Consider the following 15,881-nt stretch of genomic DNA (forward strand, 5'->3'; position numbering starts at 1 on the left):
AGTTTTTCCTGAGGCCACGGTACTTAACCTGCCAATCACCCATATTGGCAGTGATTGTCATTTTGAGGTGAATAGGGCAGTTGGAGGGAGAAGAAGCCGGGTCTTAGATTTGGGGGTTGCAGCTGTGTATCATGGTTTGAGAGTTTAGGAGAGTAAAGTATAGCTTGAGGATATTAGGCCTGTGGAAGATCGAGAGACAGAAGTGACCCACTTCCTTGTGGCAGGTGACCTTGATGTAGAGGGATATATACATACACTTTAATTTCTCATTTTGAATTAGTTGAGTACATACTATGTGCCAGATACTATGCCAGGCACAAGGATTTAGTGGTGGAGAAACCAGCAGAATCTCCAGTAATTTAGTAGTAGAGACCTGGCATTTTTTATTATTGGAAAAACAGTACAGTTCAGTTTTCACAGATTAATCATGTATTTTCTTGTTAATCCAGTTATTAATAAATGTGTTTATGTCCCATTTCTTTTAGTATTTATCTAAGAACCATTTCCTTAATCTCTCAGAGAATACAGAGAATGTACACGTAATTTCAATTGTATATATGACTCAGTTGTCTAGAGTTTGGGATAATTTAAAGAGATTTAAAGAATATGTTATGCAACTCTAAGTTAATAGTTTATGAAGTTATGTTTTCTAGTTTCTCTGGCCTCACTTATGTCTCAGTGGGTACTACTTGTAATCTTGTTCTAAAGGTTTGATTTTGGGCAGACAGGAAGTAAATTGAGGATTATTTGGCTTTATAAACATTTAAGGTCCAAAGCAGTTGATTTCAAATTTTCCTTTCATCTTTTGTTCTAGAGTGAGTTATATATAACTGAACACTGCCTAAGTCAGAGAAAATGAACTCGGATATAATATGATTATCTGTAATTTGGCATCATTTATATTAAAGGGAATGCTGGGGCAAGTGATATTATAGTAGTATTGTCTTAGAGATGCTTCTGCCAAGGTATTTTTATCTGTTAGGTGTAAATTGTTATTTACACTTAAGATTATGGGTGAGGGGGCTGTGCAGTGAAGTGCTTTTATACTAACAAGTTTTTATTGTCGCAGGAAATGCCATCCCTTTAATGTTGCTTTTCACCTGGGTGTTAGCAGCAGCCTGGGAAAGTATGCCTTCTGGTCAGGGACTCTCGGACCTGGTTTTAGAGCATTGCTGGTATGTGGGTGGGAGGTGGGGAGGTTGTGTCCTGTCTGTGTAAAATTGTGAGGAGCAAGATACCTGAAGTCGTGAGTTTTTTGTGTTTTTTTAAAATCACTGATTATTGTTTTGTCTAGAATCTAAACTATTCTAATAAAGTCGAAAATAAGGCCTTTCTCCCATCCTCTCATCTTGTACATCTTCCTTTCCCCTTCAAATTTCTAAAATACTAAAGTAAATTTATAAATTTAAAGATATTTCCAAGTACTCTTTGGGAAGAAAAGATTGCTTTTATAGTATACTGATAACCACAGAGATGCTTTTTGTTCTTAGGTACCCTCTGGTTATATAAATGGCAAGAGGTAGAAATCAAAGCATTACATAGTTTGATGTCATCAAACATTCACTCATCTACTAGATATTTAGGTGCTGGGTGAGGAACTGAGTTAAAAGATTGTGAAACACAGTTCCTACCCTCAGATTACTCACAGTCTGGTCAAAGTTACACAGGAACAGCGTGAACTGTGGCTCAGGTGCCAAGGCACAGGGATGAGCGGTCCCTAACCCACGTGTGGGTGCAGGTTAGGGCAGCAAAGGCTCTCTGGAGCAGGAGGTGCCTGAAGTGAGAAACAGAAAAGAACAGGAGTTGTGGAGGAGCTGAGTGCACACAGTGAAGTGTGGTAGGAGCAGAGAGGGGCGGTGGGTGGGGAGAGGGAAAGCAGGGGCTCTGGGCAGGTGGCTGAAGCCACATTGTCTGTGTTAGGTGCCTCCGTAACTGTCAGGACTGTCCCGCTTGTCAGGCTGTGGGCAGTAGTTGAGGATTTTAACCAGGGAAGTGGCATGATGAGATTTGTGTTTAAAAGATCAAGCTCTGGCAGTGGTGAGAGGCCTGCACAGGAAGAGGGGTAGACCAGAGGCAGAGAGCTAGTAGGAGGCTGAATGCAAAATAATAAGGTCAGAGCTGAATTTGTGGTGCTAGGGTGAAAAGAAAGGGCAGATTTCAGAGAAATCAAAAGGACTTGCATTTGGTTTGGTGTGGTGTCAGGTGAGAAGGAGGAGTCCTGGAAGGTCTCCAGACTTTGCATCAGATTTGGGTTTAAATCTGGGCACTTCAGCTTGCCAGCTCGGGTGACTGGGCGAGTCACCCGCCCAGGCATACACCTCGTCTTGGTTCCCTCCTCTCTGCAAAGGAGATTAAAACATCTTGTCCTGAGGATGAAGTAAGCTAAGAATATATGTAGTGGCCTGATAAGAAGCCACCACAGAGTAAGTTTTCAAGAAATGATACCTCTTACTGGTTAGGAAGTTTAACCACATTTCACCAAGTTAGACATGGCAGAGTGAGTCCTAGAATCCAGGCTACACACACACAGGGACGTTTATCTCCTTTGTCCATTACTGTGCACCCCCAGTGCCTGGCACATGATACTCAGATATTTGCTAAATGAATTAGTGATTCCATTTTGAGAATTTAATTTGGACTTTTAAAATAGAGAAATTTGTTGGATATCTAAATGGTAGTACCCATTGTTCAGCATTTGAATAATTTGGTCTGGAGTTCAGGAGAGATGTCTGGAATGAACATAGCAATGTGGGGGGTCACCAAGGTAAGTGGGTAGTAGTTGAAGCAGTGGAGCTGTTACACCACCCAGAGCAAGCATGTTGGTTAACAGGAGGCCTTGGGAATTAAGGACCATTGCCTAACTTTTTTGAGTTGTGTACCTTTTTGAAAATCTGATGAATACCCTAAATCCTCTCTGCACAGAATTGCACATAAGAAAACAATTTCCACTGGGCACCTGTGTGAGGAACTATATACTCAGTACCTTGGTTAAGGACCTGTGGTATGTAGTTAAAGAGGTCTGAAGATGGCATGTCGAGCAATACCAACATTGAAGGTTGGCAGTTAAAGCTATGGTTTTTCCAATAGTCATGTACGGATGTGAGAGTTGGACCATAAATTTTGGTTCTGGAGAAGACTCTTGAGAGTCCCTTGGACAGCAAGGAAATCAAACCAGTCAATCCTAAAAGAAATTAACCCTGAATATTCGTTGGAAGGACTGATGCTGAAGCTCCAATACTTTGGCCACCTAATTAAAGCTGACTCATTGAAAAAGCCGCTGATGCTGGGAACGATTGAGGGGAGAAGGGGGCAACAAAGAATGAGATGGTTAGATGGCATTTCTGATTCAATGGACATGATCATGATGAGCAAACCCCAGGAGATAGTGAAGGACGGGGAAACCTGTCGTGCTGCAGTCCACCGCGTCCCAGTGTCAGACACTACTTAGTGACCGAACAACAACAACAGAGGAAGAAGAGTAAGATGGGGAAGCGAGTGAACAGGGCAAGAGGAGGATCAGGAAAGGCTGGTCTCAATTGAAGCTGAGAATAAAAGTTTCCAAAAGGAGGGAGTGCCAGACGCCAAAGAAGAAGATATAACCTGTCCATTGAATTTGGCCATCCGAGGTCTTTCCTTGGTGACTTTGATAAGATCAATTTCCACTGAGTGTTACGGGGAAAGGAAGCTAGCGTTCTGGGGACTACATGAAGCCCCAAGGAAACAATGAAGACATTGAGACGACTAGAAGTTCATTTGTTTATTTACCAGATATTTATTGAGTACTTGCCATATGTCAGGCCCTGTGCTGGAAGCTGAGGGTTGATCCTTGAGGGTGGACATGGTCTCCTCCTTTAGCTGACATTGATTGTCTGTTTGCCTGCCTCCCTCCCCAAACCCCTCCCTCCTGCCCAGAAAATGCCCTGAAATGAGTTTCTTCTTGGTACACCACTGGGCACACTCAGCCACCAGGGGACTTCAGGCATTTTGCTGGGTCAGATCCAGGGTGTTCGGTTGCTCTTCTCTCTCTTGGGCACGAGGGAGCATGTTGTCCTCTATAACTACAGCATTTAAAGTCAGGGATGCACATCAGAATAGCCTTGAGTTTGTGCAGTGCTCACTGAAATCAGTGAGTTTAGGGAAATTATAATATTTTCAAGTTTATTATCTGCAACATAAAATACTGGTCCTAAGTGTGGAAAAGAGGCATGAATACCAGACCTAAGGAAACCTATATCCTAGGCTTTTTGCGTGTGGGAATCCCTCATTTTTATTTAAAAAAAAAAAAAAGATCTCTTAGGGCTTGTTGTCTTTCCATATGTATGGAGGTTTGCAGACTTCAGGACAGCTATGGTTTTCATAAGAGTAGCGTGTGTGAGTGTGTGTGTGTGTCTGTGTGTCTGTGTGTGTGTCTGTGTGGTGCGGAATGGGGGACTCTGCCTTCTCGGTGCTCCAGGTTTTTGGCCTCTAGCACTGTCATGGGCCAGTGGATTCAGAGAATGGTATACAATGATTCTCAGTCTATTTCTTATATTAGAACTGAAAGCGTAAATAATTATCTTGTGAATATGACTTAGATTTTCACCAAAGCACACTGCATTGCCCTTGCTTCCAGTGAACTCTTTTCTGCTTCCTCACTTAGTCTTTCCCTAATAGCTCAGTTGGTAAAGAATCTGCCTGCAATGCAGGAGACCCTGGTTCGATTCCTGGGTCGGGAAGATCCACTGAAGAAGGGATAGGGTATCTACTCCAGTATTCCGGCCTGGAGAATTCCATGGGGTGTAAAGTCCATGGGTTCACAAAGAGTCGGACATGACTGAGCGGCTTTCACTTTCACTTTGTCTTTAAATTTTTTTGTCTGCTTTTTATCTCCAGATTGGCTTTTCAGTCACAGACTCAGAGAATGTAATATGTTCTATCTTCTAGATCATTTCTAAAAATGTTAAATAAGAACAAGTCCAGAACTGATCCATCCCTTTTCTCTTAATGTTGTTTTTCCTAATGTTAACAGATCCCATTCTTTTGTACGTATTTCTTTACACATACACTAAAAGTATTCAGTATCTGTAACATGCCCAGAATACAGCCTGGCGTGTTGTAGGTACTCAGTAAATAGCTATGACTGTGCCAGGTTCTTCAGGTTGTTTGGCAGTTTCTGTGTTTTCCGAATTGTTAAAATGGTTACTAATTTGGATGGGAGCATAGGGTTGCAAAGAGTTGTACACGTCTGAGTGACTAACACTTTATGATGATGTTATATTGGCAGTCTGCCAACCAACATTATTATATGTACATTGTTTTTAAAGCCTGGTTATATATTTTGCCAAATAATCCTCATTGAGACAGAAAAAACTTAATGTATTCTCAGTGTGATTTGTGATTTTTAATTTTGATTTTTTTATGCATTTATTTTAAAAATAGGAAGCTTAACTTTGGAATTAATCTCTTTGCCCTTCAAGTAATCTATTAGAGATTATAACATAAATATAGCATAACTTAAAATATATAATAAAAAACTTAACATAGGATCTTATTTATTAGAATACTAAAAAAATAGAAAATTGTTACTGTTATGAGACATATCGTGAACTCATCAAACATTCACATAGATAACTTTATTTGGATATTTAATAATAGGAAGATTATGACATTTATATTCAGAGGTCAAAGACTTTTCCAAGATCACTTATAAAAGGCAGAATTAGGACTCCGACCAGGGCTTCTGAACTGAATCGCACCTCTGATGCTTTTTTTTCATTATGGCTTTTTACTGTGTGTGTTCAGTCTCTCAGTTGTGTGACTCCCACAGACTATAGCCCTCCAGGCTCCTCTGTCCATGGAATTTTCCTGGCAAGAGTACTGACATGGGTTGCCATTTCCTCCTCCAGGCGATCTTCCCCAACTCAGGGATGGAACCCGCATCTCCAGCATCTCCTGCATTGGCAGGCAGATTCTTTACCACTGAGCCACCTTGGAAACCCTTTAATCAAACCTGATTTGCTACTAAGAGAACTTAAAAGAAACTCTTATATTAAATAAACATTCTCCCACACTCCTGTATCTCTAGCACTGTATAGTAACAATAACTAGTAATAGCAATGACACAGTTGTCCAGTGTGTGTATAAGAAAGGTTTACGTTTTTCACTAGAGGCTGAGTTGCAGAAGGCTGAGGAACACAAAAGGTGAATTCTCAGTTAACCAGAATTTGTAATGAAGCTGGAGGCCTTGAACAGTCAAATTAGTATCCACCCTACGTTTCATAAGCCGTCATGTTTGTAGACACCTTTTTCAGAATCCCCAGGTTTTTTACAGTGGAAAAAATATGCACTTAAGTTACCTCCCTTCTCTGTTTTGGTCTTTTGAAGTCTTTAGGCTGATTTAGGACAAGCAGGTTCTTGCATATTTCCATTCCTTGAAAACCTTCCAGTCAACTGTCATTGAGCAGCTTTTCTCATCTTTTATTAAATCCACTGCATCTATAAACTATACATCTGTGGAAATGTTTTTTTAAAAAATAATTTCTGTCTTATTTCATATTATCAGGTATTCTTAGATGGAACATTTTAAATCTGTACTAACTATGGTAAGCTGCCCTGAATACTTCCCGTGCTATATAATTAATGCCACCATCGCAGAATCTCACTCCTTAAAATATGCCTGCACATGGCGCCTGCCCTTGCCTCTCTCCCCCTCCTTCCCTCCTCTCCTCACGCGCACACGCACACACAGAGACACACACACACACACACGCGTGCGCAAAGCATACACCACACTGCCATTCTCCAGCAGGCCTGTTTCTGGAGTTGGGAGATGTCAGCCAGCCCGGAGGGGGTGGGGGGAGGAGGAAGAGGTGGGGCTCTACTCTGATTAATTACCTTAGGCATTCAGGGGTGGGGCTTCCTTCAGCCATCTGCCTGAGATATGGGAGGGAGCTGGAGAAAGAAGGAGGGGGAGAGACTGCCAGAGAGGAAGAGAAAAGAAAGGAAGAAACACTAGAAAGAAAAAGGAAGGAAAACGAGATAAAGGGAGAACAATCACCCGCCCTTAACAAGCTAGACTGGGGGGGGAGGGGGGTGGAAAGAAAGCCGTGGAAGGTGTCCCCCCAGCGCAGCTGCTCTGAGCGTTCATCATCTGTTCCCTTTGGTTTATGGAGAAAAAGAAAATGGTAACTCAGGTAAGATCTGCGTTTGCTCCCTTTGCTTCTTTTCTTGTTTCCGAGGTCCAAAAAGAGCTATGTGGGTGGGGCAGAGTCACCGGAGTTTTAATTATTATTGTCTTTTTAGAAAGGGTCAGAATTATTGTTATCAGCTGGAAAGCTAGTCTGTGCCTGTTGTGGGTCCGTGAGAGAGAGAGAGAAAGTGTGTGTGTGCGTGTGTGTCTGTGTGTGTGTGTTGTGTGCGAATCCTTTATTCTCCCCCTCCCTTAGCTCCATAGCAGATTCCTGTTTCCTGTACTGTGCAGCTGTGGCTCAGGAAAGACCCTGTGGGGATTTGTCTACCTCTTTGTCTTGGTTCTGAGAAGAGGGAGGGAGAGAGAGACTGCAGAGGTAGGAAGAGATTCTTGTAGACAGCCAAAAAGAGGGGAGCGGGATTGACTTCCTTTTAAGAATAGCAGAAGAATCTGTGTTGTCGGGAAATCCGATTTCAGATTCACTTCAGTGTCTCCAAAGAGGCGATGGAATTGCAGTTTTGCTGCCTTTGCTCTAAAGGGCTTATTAAAAATGAAGGCTTGAAAAAATACGTTTGATTTTCTTGTCTTTGTTACTGCATGGTTTGTTTTCCATGAGACCCGTAGAAGCATCCAGGTGCAGCACAGGCAGGTTAGAGCCCTCCCTGGCGGGAGAGCAGGTCTGAATGTATAAGTGACAGTCACGGGGGCATTAAAAGACATCTGAAGGAGAGGGAGTAGGAAATGGAAGACCTCCCTCCCTCCTTCCCTCCCTCTCTCTGCCTGTCTTTACTTGTGCCAGGCAATATCTGCATTTTAGCAAGTCATTCCTGACAAACAGAAAGGTGAATACTCTTCCCCGATTTTACCTCGCGATGCTGTTTTTCCTTTTGGCATTCTTCCGTATGATCCTTTTCCCCGTTTTTCTTTTTGTATAGGTTGAGAGGAAATGATGAGGCTGTGATTTATCAATTAGAATTATTTGCATTGTTGCATTGTAGAACTTCATATCCTTTGGTCTCAGACTTAGGATGCGTTTCACTCCAGGTTTTATGCTCTGTAGGGAAATTTCATCACTGGACAGTGCTTTCCTTTTAAGGAGATTGCCCCCCTTTTTTGTATTCTCTTGTCTCTTTTCCTCTCTAAGTCACCACCGGAGGGCGAGAGAGTCAGCTGGCTATCTGGATAGAGGCATGATTTTAGGAGCTGGAGCCCTGTTCCGTTAAATGTTATATAATGCCCCGCAGTGCTGTTTGGAAAGAGGTAAAGCTTTAGGGAGGTTTTCCCAACGTGACCTGGAGGAAAGGGAAGTTTCAAAGAATATGTCTCTGCAAAATAATTTTTCAACAGATTTGAGTTTGGAGATTATTAAGAGACCCCTCCCTCCTCTGGAAAGGGGAGAAACCCTTGAAATATTTTCTGTTGCACTTCTTATCCCTTTGTCATGAACCTGATTAACTCTTTTGAAATATGCTTAAATTAAAAAAAAAGAGAGAACCTGTTTCTGGTTTCTCTTTGTTGCTTGGTAGATGATACTTCTTAACCTTGGAGCCCTCATTCAGTTTTCATTAACTGACCGTATTAGAGGGTACCAGCTCTCTTCTTTCTCAGCTATTACTGGAGCCTTTTCAACTACTTGACTTTTCATTATATATGTACTTTTTTATGTAAATATGACTTTTGTTATATATATTTTTAAGTCAATGGAAGTGTTACCTAAACTAGGACTTCTTACAATCAGAGGTTTTCCGTGACCTCTTGGAGCCTGTCCCCTTCGTTTCTAGAGGAGCTGAGTAAGCATGTGCAAGCCCCAGTTAGAATGCACAAGCGTTTGCACACTTAATAACTTGGTCTTAATAATCAGTGTTTAAGGAAACTATAATTTTAGGAATGAAGCAGAAGAGATAGGTAGAAACTGGAAAGAAGGAGTTTGGGGTGGTTAAGAATTCTAATAGATGAGTGAAACTCATTAATGATTTTCTCAGTGTGTGTGTGAATGCTGAAGGGAAAGCAGGAGCTCAGTTTTTCCCATTCTGAATGTATACAAATAGAAAATACAAGAATGTCACATTTACGAAGTTTTGGTATTCCAATGTGTTTGTTTTTTGTATACACTTTCTATGTTAATATAACATATATAGTTGTTAATAACCTAGGAAAAAAATGAAGCAAGTAGCCAAACAGGCCAAATCTTTATTTGTTCTCTGGGGGTTTTGGGGGGAGGGTGAAAGGCTAGTTTTTGGTTTTTTGAGCCAGACATAGGATCCCAATATTTGATAATGATCTGTCACATAAAGCTTTCTGAGTAGAAAATGCCTGCATTGTTTATGGTTCAAGTTATCAAACAGTTCATTGTGGTATTTGATATCTCAGCAAGTATATTAGGAAAGGCATTTAGGTATGTTTTCACCATTTTGTCACCTAGGTTCTTTACATGTTTGATCTTAACATGTCTGTATCCCATTTCCATCCATTGCTTGGTGGAAGAAGGTGAAGGGCCTTCAGTGGATGACATTTTCATCACATGTTTAGATCTGTGTCAGCAGCTGCATGGTGTGCACTCATTGTTGTTATATATGCTCTGGTTTCATAAGACCTGTTTTTGGCTTATAATGCTCAGTTATTTGCAATAAGTTATCAAAGTTTTGCTTTAAAAAGAAAAAAAGCGGATGGCCATTTAATTACGGAATTCTAGTATAGTAGACACACATGCTCATGTGATTTTTTAAAAAATAACTTTAGGTTTCCTTGTCATTCCTGTATATGTTGTAGGAGTATTTCACTGAGATGCTCTCTTCTTTCAGAGCCTGAACCAAAATATTGCATCTCCTCTCGTCTATGAAAATAACAGTGTGGAATAAAAGGAAGGAGAAGAGAAATCATCCTTGTAATACGTGTCAAATTAGGCAAAGTTGTAAATGGCCTCAACTCCAATTAATAAGAAAAGGTTATACCTATTTGCTATCGAAAGGGAAAGTATACTAGACAGAGAGGAAGATTTTACAGTGAAAGAAAATTTTTGTTCTCTTCTCTAGAGTAAGACTGCCAGTTTCTGGGGAACACAAAGCCCTCCCTTTCTTGGACAGCTCAGTGCTTTGCTGGCATTTTCTTCAAAATCTGTTTTCCATCAGGACCAAGAGGAGGGAAGGTGTTAAGAATAAGGGAGGTTGGAAAGGGGGTTGCTGTTCCTTTAAATAGTGCAGTGAGCCCATGAGGCAGCAGGCTGCTAGGAGTGTATTCTTTTGTAATGAATCACCACTTCCATTGTCTGCCGTCTCCCCTCTGTGTAGCTAGATGGCCTAAGTCTTCACCTGAGCTATGGCTAGTCCCCTGTTCTGTTCCAGGGTGGCTGGGAGGAGAGAAGAGGGAGGGTGTTCTATGCTTTAGTTAAAGGCAGGTAAGGGGGCAGGTATATGTTGCTTTGTTTCATTTTCTCCTATCTTATCTGGATTTTTTTTGGTTTAGTTTTGGTTTTTTTTTAATGGGTTGGAGTAGGGAATCTGCCCTCTGATTTTGCTCAGCGTGCCCCATATTCTGTGCGTTTTGACTGTCCTCAGTGATTATTTAGTCTCCATTTTGTGGCACTGCTTTCAAGTGATCCCATTGGGTTGCCCGCCAGGTCCACCGGAGCCCATCACACCCTTCATCCACAGAGCTTCAGTCCACACTGTTGGTCTTGGCACACTTCCACTTGCTGTGGGCTGCGTAGGACTCTGGGAAGTTGGAGGGTAGGTGGAGATTGTGGGTTTGAGACTAATTTATGTTCCTTTACAATGAACCCAAAAAAAGCCTCACTTTTTCCAGAGCTTTGGTTTCTTTCAGAATTCTTCTACGTTGCTACATATCTTCACTTATAACCGTTTCCTTGCCATGGCCAAGTCTGGCTCTTGAAAAACACTGCTATTCTAAAAATTAGTCAGCTCCCCTGAAAAGATACCTAGAATTCCATAAAAGATACCCAGAATCCCATAAATCTGAGCAATTTTGACATATCGAATGGTTTTTCTTCTTGATCACCTCCCATCCCCCAAAACACACACATTTTTTTGACCCTTTCGCTAAATTTTTTCTCTTTATCCTTCTGCTTAGTTTTGCAGCTGAGACTAGGAAAGCTTAGTGTTTGACAGTCTGCAGTTCAAGTTTGTCTTGCTGTGGAGGACACCTCCCTGTTGAAAAGGAGATGCCACTCCTCATCCTGGTCAGTGGCTCAGCTCAAAGTCTTGGTTTTGTTCCTCCATTGTTCTGATCTCTCCCTGAAAATCTTCAGACTCACTTCCAAAAGATCGCCTGCCACATGGAAACAGTCTCATTTCTCTTCAGACTTTTGGTTCACGGAGTGCTCACATTTTAATTTCTCTTCATGTCGTTCTTACCTTGGTTTGTTTCTTGGTCATCTCTGTGTGTTATCGTGGTGATGATACAGCCCTCTAGCCCTCCTTTTGGTGTATAGTTCCTCTCTGGAATCTTATGTTGTTGATATCTCAAGCATTCCCTTCTGGAATCATAACTTCTCAGTCTTTTTTTATTTTTTTCCAACATTCCAAAACTGCTGTCAAATCTTTCTCAAACATTTCTAAACAGTACTTCATATGTGAAATCTAACAAGCACAAATGGAATGCTCTCCTGCAGTAAATGCTTTGTTGTTTTGAATGTAGCAGTTTCATTATTGGATTTGGATGCTTGACTTTCAAGCAGTCAGGAATACTTCAGTCTGCTGTCTTGACGTATTGTTTCCATTTCCCAAAAACGCAAAATGTCCCTCCTAGCTCAGTTGGTAAAAAATCTGCCTGCAATGCAGGAGCCCCGGGTTCGATTCCTGGATCAGGAAGATCCCCTGGAGAAGGAAATGGCAACCCACTCCAGTATTCTTGCCTGGAGAATCTCAGAGACAGAGGAGCCTGGCAGGCTACAGTCCGTGGGGTTGCACAAGTTAGACACGACTTAGCAACTAAACCACCATTAGTAGTAGAATGATTATATTCAGAAAGCCTTGGAGCCAAATAATTCATTAGAGGTCATTGGCAGAGTGAGTCATTTGAAGTGCACGTTGGATTTTGTCACTCCTGTGCTTTAAACCTTGTTTCCCTTCAGACACCGAATAAAATCCAGTGTCCTCACTCTGATCTCTTAAGGCCTTGAGTGATCGGGAACCTGGCTGTCTCTTTCCAGCCTTATCTCCTGCTACCCTTTGACACTGACATCTTTGCTATTCCTTTTAACATGTCTTGCCTTCTCCTGCTCAGAACCTTTCCTTCTGTTTTTCTCTTCAGTCATAGAATTGCTCATCTTCAAGGTTTCTCAAGAGCTCTCCTTTGACTTCCCTAACTCAACTCAAATTCCCCAATCTCTCCCTAGCCCCTTAACCTGTTTTCTTTTATCAATGATGTTTTTGTTTGTCATTATTTATTATTTGCTTGTTTATCATCAGTGCTACCCCACCCCTCCAAAGAATGTAAGGTCTTTGAAGCAGGGACCCTGTCAGAAGTCTGTTGTGTCTAGAACTGTGCCTGTCATATAGTAAAAAAAAAAAAAAAAAAAAAAAAGAATAATCAGCTAATCTTTATATATGATGTATTACTGTCAAGTATTGTGTTAAGTACTTTACCTACATTAACTCATTTTTTAAAAACATTTATTTATTTGGCTGCACTGGGTCTTAGTTGCAACATTCGGGATCTTCGGTCTTTGTTGTGGCAAGCAGGATCTTTAGTTGTGGCCTGGGAACTCAGTTGAGGCATGTGGATGGGATCTAGTTCCCTGTCCAGGGATTGAACCCAGGCCACCTGCTTTGGAAGCATGGAGTTTTAGCCACTGGACCACCAGGGAAGTCCCTACATGAGATCATTGAATCCCCTCATCAGCCCTGTAATTATCCCTCATAGGACAAAAGAAGAAACTGAGGAATACCATGATTAGGTAATTTGCCCCAGTTTATAAGCTACTAAGAGATACTGTGGGGATTCATATCCACAGACTGGCTTAGGAATCTGTACTCTTAACCACTGTGCTCTAATGCCCCTTGTAAGTATTACATATTCATATAATACTTGTTGACTCTGTAAATGAATAAATTTAGGTGAGACTCTCTTATTTACTTCTGAAATTTCCATCTCTTTACATGTTCAAGGCTTTGATAGAATACTTGCAATAACAAGGAATTCCTAAATGAATTTATTTTTCTGATATTACATAATAATAGGTTGGGCTTCCCCAGTGGCTCAGAAGTAAAGAATCCACCTGCAAGACAGGAGATGCAGGTTCGATCCCTGGGTCGGGAAGATCCCCTGGAAGAGGGTGTGGCTGAACCCACTTCAGTATTCTTGCCTGAAAAAATCCCATGAACAAAGGAGTCTGGCAGGCTATAGTCCATAGGGTCACAAAGAGTTGGACACAACTGAAGTGACTGAGCACACATGCAATAACATTATAGTGTATGTATTATTCATTAGGCACTATCATCAGTGTCTTATATAATTCCTTTCAGCAGCCTCATAAGTACTATTATGTCCATATTGTAGAAATCAGGAAACAGGAATACAAAGAAGTTAAGTTGGCAGCTCCAGGATTTAAACCAAAGAGTTTGGCTTCAGCTTCCCTGTTCTTGACCACCACTAATAATTACTGTTATTGAAATAACCTTTTGTTTTTGCATACCTACTTTGTACCAGTTTTATATACAAATCCCATGGACAGAGGAGCCTGGTGAGCTATGGCCCACAGGGTCACGAAGAGTTGGACATGACCAAAGAGACTTAGCATACCTGCACACGTGCACATTTACATATATAAAATTGTTTTACTGATATCATATATCACTTGCCAATCTCTTTTTGAGGTAGGTGGTGTTTTTCCCATTTTTTTCCTATACGTTAAACTAAGATTCAAGAGGTCAAGCAACTTGGTAGTTAGTTCTGGGAATGGATACGAATAGGTTTCAGATTTGAAAGCGAAATTGCTCAGTCGTGCCCAACTCTTTGCCACCCCATGGACTGTGGCCCACCAGGCTCCTCAATCCATGGAATTTTCCAGGCAAGAATATTGGAGTGGGTTGCCATTTCCTTCTCCAGGGGATCTTCCCGACCCAAGGATCGAACCCGGGCCTCCCGCATTGCAGGCAGACGCTTTACCATCTGAGCCACCAGGGAGAGATGCCTTTAATTCCAAATGTGCATATTCTTCCATTATATTACAAACCTCACAGATAAATTGCTCCATTGTTGGCCATTACAGAGTTGAAATACTTTCCTCATTATTGACTTCTTATTTCCTCATGGTGAGCTCAAGTCTGTCTCCATTCTTGTCTTCTCCTTCTTCCTAGTTCTGTCATCCAGACTCACACAGAGGGGTTTCATCTCTCTTCTTCATGAAACCCAGGTGTTTGAAAATAACTGCTACATGTTCCCTTTGGTCTTCTGTTTTCTGTGCTCATCTTACCTGCCTCCTTGAATTACTCCTCACAGATATGAAACCATATGGTTTCTAGAGTCTTTATTGTTCTAGTCTAATTATGACAATTTATATGAATGGTTTATCATATATATCTAATTACTAAGTAGTTATGAGTATTATTAAATAGCATATCTTTGTTATAGGTTTTGACAGCATGTTATTTTTTGTTATTTTTTGACAGCATGTTGAGTTTACTCAGTTTTCAAAGCCTATTGACCATGTAATGTTGTCAGCAATTCACAACTTAAAAAATAAGGACTTATTACCCTCACCTCTTAAGTAGAATATTTGTTTTCTTCTCCATTTTAATGTACACTGTCAGCTGATTGGTGAGAATCTACCTGCCTTCTAACTTCTACATCTTGCCCAGATCCCTCAAAGGTTACTAACACTGAAATTTTCACTTTTTAAACTTTTTTTTTTTTGAAAAAAATTCTGTTTTGAAGATGCCAGTTGGATCAACAAATGACATATTAAAAATCAGCAAAAATAAATTTGATCACCCTCTTTGAGATTTGAAATTGTATCAAAAAAGTGTTGAAGAGCCAAAATTGGGAATTATAGAGTCTTTTAAATCGATAGCAACAGTAAATCATGATGTTCTATTTGTATTGAGAATAGAAGCAAAACACATCCAAAAAAATAAATTAAACCCTGGGAAATTACTCTGATTTAATAATACTTATTATAAATCAAATACTTTAGAAATAATCTTAGATTATCATATTTTGATACATTATTTTTTCCATCATTCCTCTTGAATTTTTTCAGAGGCTATCTATCAGTTTCAGAATATTAGAATAACATTTATTTAATAATGACCCAGGAAATAAGTACAGCTCGACTGCTATTAACAGAAGGAAATACAGTTTTAAAATTTTTAACTTGAAATCATATAACTAGAGATATTTAATTCATTTAGAATTGCAGGATAAAGTTCCGCAATCAAAATTTGATATTTCATATGTAAAGGAATACTTAAGAAAAAAATACAGAAATGGAAATCAGTAATTACTTCATGAAATTGAAAAATAATATTCTTATATCCACAAATAATATAATTAGTCTTTTATCTAATATTATGAGGTTTCTTATAAGAACTTCTTAACAGATAAGCTGAGATTTAATTGAAGGAGATGGGATTTTGAAAGACTCAGAGCAGAAATCCATAAACTTTTTCCATTAATGACTAGATAGATAGTAAATTTTTCTGGCTCTTCAAGCCATGCCGTTTCTGGTACAGCCATTTAGTTCTACTGTTGTGAC

The 15,881-nt window shown here is 40.4% G+C and overlaps 1 protein-coding gene across 15 annotated transcripts in view; it reads left to right on the top strand.

Moving 5' to 3' along the window:
* The window catches only part of RBFOX2 (RNA binding fox-1 homolog 2), a 289,064-nt gene that overhangs the window by 175,616 nt on the left and 97,567 nt on the right, over nt 1-15,881 (top strand). Inside the window, exon 1 of one of the 15 annotated variants that reach the window (XM_061125402.1) lies at nt 6,900-7,172. The exons of the other annotated variants lie outside the window; for them this stretch is intronic. Coding sequence (XP_060981385.1) covers nt 7,146-7,172 — 27 coding nt within the window. The 5' untranslated portion in view covers nt 6,900-7,145. Of the gene's footprint in view, nt 1-6,899; nt 7,173-15,881 lie in introns of those variants that run through there. 15 annotated transcript variants of the gene reach the window in all.

The sequence above is a fragment of the Dama dama genome, chromosome 22 (assembly GCF_033118175.1).
Source record: "Dama dama isolate Ldn47 chromosome 22, ASM3311817v1, whole genome shotgun sequence".
Classification (NCBI taxonomy): domain Eukaryota; kingdom Metazoa; phylum Chordata; class Mammalia; order Artiodactyla; family Cervidae; genus Dama; species Dama dama.